The following is a 4,493-nucleotide window of genomic DNA, read 5'->3' as shown; positions in this document are numbered from 1 at the left end:
CAAGCAGAAGAACCTGATGGTGGGAGAAAAACACTTCAAATAAAATCCCAAGAGAAAAAACACTGGAGAGGAGAGATGGATGTAAATGGCACAACAGCGAGTTGTTGGAAGAGCTCTGCAGCAAAATACTACCGAACGCCCGCCTGGTGTTATGGATGAACTGGTTGCCATGGTAACGAGTGGCGGATTTCTGTCACACATGCTGGAAGCAGCAGATGTTAGAATCAGACTCACTAAAGACTAAACTGATAAATTTACTGGAACTGTAGAAAACCGGCGTCACTAGAACCTCTACAAGCGGCCGGGGAGGAGCTCTCTGAGCAGCGTCTCATGGAGATGTTGGGACATTATTTGATCAGAGATCCAGCAGTGGATCGGATCAGGACCAGCGTGGGGCTGCTGCCACGTTTAGCATCTCTCAGCTAGCTTACATGCTACATGGAACCGGGAAAAATGGGAGGAGAACCCAGAGGAGGAGCTGACGGGGCAGAAACCCCTCCAGAACCAGCTCAGCAGCTGGAGCTGCTGTAGAACAGAAACAGGTCCCACTGAGCAGAACCTTCTCTTCAGAGAAACTGGGAGGAGAGCAGCCGACAGGAAGGCTTCTTCCACTGGAGGGGAAGCAGCGATGGAGGCCGAGTTCTGACTGAACCCTCAGTCTGACCTCTGGGAGCAGAGGATGGTCCTGAGGTCTGACAGACGCCACTTCCTGTCTGGATTCAGCGGCTCTGAGCAGCGCCACCTTCAGCTTCACTTTGAAATGTTTTTATACTTTTAGCTTTGTGAGCTGGAGGGTTAACGTCTCCAGCCCTCCGAGTCGGAAATCAACAGTCCAGTCATAGAAATAGGGGGATTTTTGTTTGACGATTTAACTTCTTTTTTTTTTCTTGAAAAGTCGATTTGTCTCCATCTTATTTGACGGTAATAAACTTGGTGGTCTCGTCTCTGGCCAGTGCTCTCTGCACCGTTCTGCTGCTTCAGACTGAAACGTCCCGTCTGTTCAGAGGACACGAGGACGACAAAACCACTCCTTCATGCCACTGTAGTTTAAAGCGACAAACTGAACTCAGATGTGACGTGTGTGTTCCGGGAACCGTGGTAGTGTGTGTTCCTGGTAGTGTGTACCGCAGACGGAGCGTCGTCTTCCAGACTCCGCCCCCTTCTGGGACAAACGAGCCGGGGAGGGGGGCGCTTAATTAACAGTGTCTCTTTAATGGAAGCTTGGTTTCTGTCACACTCACAGTGGAGCTCATGGTCTGATCTCCACACACACACAACACACACAACACACACACACACACACACACACATCCCACACACACACACACACGTCGGACGCTTTCACACAAAATATAGATCAGATATATTTAGACTCTTTACAATAGGCTGAATCATGAGACGTGCACGGGGGGCGTGCACGGCCAGGCGGGGCTCAGTCCGAACGCCGCCGTCAGTCCAGGAGTCCCGGAGCAGCAACAGTTCCGCCTGCTTTTTATACAAATGTGCAAATAAGACAAGATTTGGAATACCTTCAGCGCTCAGTGTAAGAAGAGGAGCCGGTCCAGGTCCAGGTCCAGGTCCGGTCCGGTCCGGGTCTCAGCAGCTCCTCGTTGATTCAAGTAAAGTGCTCCAGCAGCAGCAGCAGCCGGCGGCGCGGCGCGGCGCCGGACTCATACGAACTCCAGCTTGCCGCGGCCGCTGTACGCGCCCCAGTGCACCAGCGACAGCAGGCGCTCGCCGCCCGGCTCCGCCCGCCGCAGCTTGTCGCAGGTCAGGCAGCAGTTCTCGGTGCCCGTGACGGGCACCATGCACTCCAGGTCCAGCTGGGCCACGTGGCCCTTCTTGGCCTGGTGGCCGTGGAAGCTGTAGTGCAGCCGGGACAGCATCTGCTGCCGCTGGTCGCGCAGCCGCCGGTTCTCGCTGCGCAGCATCCGCAGCGCCAGCATGATGAGCAGCACCAGGATCAGGCCGCCGGCGATGGGCACGGCGATCACCGCCGCCCGGAACCACACCTCCTTGGCCGAGGCCAGCTCCTGGACCCGCGTCACCAGGTTCCGGTTGGCGCCGTCCGGCGGGTAGCGGCCGTCTGCGGGGGGGGGAGAGGGCGAGGCGTTAGCGGAACACAAGAGGATCCGGACCGGTCAGAACCAAGCAGGAGAGACTGGACAGGATCAGACAGAACCCTGAGGAGGAGCTGAGAGGTTTCCCTCGCTTATATTCTGAGCTGACAGGAAAACCTCTGAAGTTTCAGTTTAGAGGTTTTATGACTGTTTAGCAGTGGAGATGAAGTGTTCAGAGCAGAGGCCGCCCCCGGGGGGTAGGGGGGTAGAAGAGGCAGTTCCCACCCCCTCCACCACCCCAGCCCCTCTGTGAGCCACATTCCTCCTCAGGGGAAAATTACACGGTGTGAAGGAATAATGAGAGAGCGGAGAACATCCAGGTGAGCAGAGACGGGTACCTGAGGGGTCCCTGCTGTGGGCCAGGTCCTGCAGACCCCGGTAGTTACACATGTCGTCGTGGCAGCACTCCACGGCGGCGGGGCGCGGGCCGCCGCAGGAGTCGGCGGCGGCGGCGTCCAGACAGCCGTGCGTGAGCGGCGAGTTGGTGCTGAGCGGGTCCAGGACCCGGGAGAAGCAGGCGCTCACCTCGGACTTGCACATGTAGCCGGTGGCCACGCAGTGCGGCGCGTCGCAGTAGCACCGGATCTCACCTGCAGGCACAACCACACCGTGAGACAAAACCTGCCGGGAGAACGCCGCCGCTAACCCTGCCCTCAAACACCGCCTCACGCCCCGGTCCCCGGTCCAGCCTTCAGTCACCCTCACACACCCCGGACCTGCAGCTTCTGATCGCTGCTCAGTTTGACAAAGTCTGATTCTTGTAGCCCAAATGGAAAGTGGTGCCGGAGCAGCAGGCGGGGTGAGGAGGGGGCAGAGCAGCCCCCCCACACCGGGTCTGCACGCAAAGCCCCTCACTTGTGGTCAGGATGCCTGGGGGCTGGGGTGTGTGTGTTAGTGTGTGTGTGTGCGTGGGGGGGGGCTATCTAAAGAGCCAAGCCTATCATTACAGTCCCGCTCATTACTGCATCCAGCTCTTCAAAACAGATCTGCTCCAGAGACCAGACCAGGGACCAGGGACCAGAACAGGGACCTGCCCCGACAACCACAGCCACTGGACTGATATCCCCCCCCCCCCCCCCCCTCCGGGGGCTGTCACGACTCCGCCGGCCCGGAGCGCAGATTGGCACAGCATGGCCCACAGACAGGGCCACATTCATCAGATCAGTGTTTTCGCTGCGAGGGGCTGGAGCCGGGGCCGGCCAGGTCAGTCGGACAAGATCTCATTAGAGCGGAGAGGCCCCTCTGTGGGACCAGGGGGACGGAGAGGGGGGGCAGCAAGGCAGGGTCCACTGCATGGCACAAAGCGGCGTTTGGGGAGAAGTTAGTTTTAATGTTCAATAGTTGGTTTGAGTATGGATGAGTTTAGGAAGCAAGAGATGCTCCAGGGGGCAATGAGGTGAAAGGTCACAGCGCTGGAGGGGGGAGCACTGAAGAGGCTGCAGACACGCACCCTGTCCTGGTCCCTGGTCCAAACCACGACCCTGGCCCGCTGCTAACCCCTCCCTCCCCTGATCCCGGCCCCGGTCCGGTCCTCAGTCCACCCACCTCTCGTGAGCAGGACGGCCATGGCGCACAGCTCCAGTTGTAACCAGATGGACATGAAACTGGACTGTCGCTCCATTTAAGTCGGAAATACCACGCAGGACGGGAAAACGCTCCTCGCAGGTCCGAGCAGGGGCTTTGGGGGTCTCACATGGAGGTCAGGGAGAGGAGGGGGCCATTATTCCGTGTCAGCCGCTCGGGACGCTTCTCCTCCCGCATTGAGGGAAAAGTTCCTACCAGCGCTCCGACATCCCTGCCCGGAGGAAAAACCTGCCAAACACACAAAAAGCCCAGAAATACTCCTTCAGCGACGCGGAGGAGGCTGCAAAGTTATCCCCGCCGGTCCTCCTGCGGCTCTCGGCGCTGAAGCATCACTTTTTATTAATCCTGGACGGAGAAAAGACGGAAAAAGCAGCGGAGAAGCGCGGCGGTCCAGCGGGAGGACGGCGGAGCGGACTGGAGCCCAGCGCGGAGAGCCAGCGGGAGACATAGCGCCGTGACGTCACTGCCCGCCCCCTGCCGCTGATTGGCCCGGGGGGAGCGCTCAGTGCCCGCCCCCAGCCCGCTGATTGGCCCGGGAGGAGCGCTCAGTGCCCGCCCCCAGCCCGCTGATTGGCCCGGGAGGAGCGCTCAGTGCCTGCCCCCTATCCGCTGATTGGCCCGGGAGGAGCGCTCAGTGCCCGCCCCCTGTCCGCTGATTGGCCCGGGGGGAGCGCTCAGTGCCCGCCCCCTGTCCGCTGATTGGTTCAAATGTTACAGCGCAGCTTCCTGTTCGTACATTCTAAAATAAGAGGCCAGAGCACAGAGACAACCATTCACAAAATAAAACAT

The 4,493-nt window shown here is 59.2% G+C and overlaps 1 protein-coding gene across 1 annotated transcript; it reads right to left on the bottom strand.

Moving 5' to 3' along the window:
- Positions 1-1,207: 1,207 nt before the first annotated feature.
- On the bottom strand, positions 1,208-4,109 carry bambia (BMP and activin membrane-bound inhibitor (Xenopus laevis) homolog a). The gene is made up of 3 exons (XM_030100102.1): positions 3,666-4,109; positions 2,459-2,710; positions 1,208-2,086 (listed from the first exon to the last, which is right to left on the bottom strand). The coding sequence occupies exons 1-3, from the start codon at positions 3,739-3,741 to the stop codon at positions 1,671-1,673; spliced, it is 744 nt and encodes a 247-aa protein (XP_029955962.1). The 5' UTR covers positions 3,742-4,109; the 3' UTR covers positions 1,208-1,670.
- Between the last annotated feature and the right edge of the window lie 384 nt (positions 4,110-4,493).

The sequence above is a fragment of the Salarias fasciatus genome, chromosome 9 (assembly GCF_902148845.1).
Source record: "Salarias fasciatus chromosome 9, fSalaFa1.1, whole genome shotgun sequence".
Lineage (NCBI taxonomy): Eukaryota > Metazoa > Chordata > Actinopteri > Blenniiformes > Blenniidae > Salarias > Salarias fasciatus.
The sequence above is the reverse complement of the archived record's forward strand: the minus strand, read 5'-3'. Positions and strand labels throughout refer to the sequence as shown.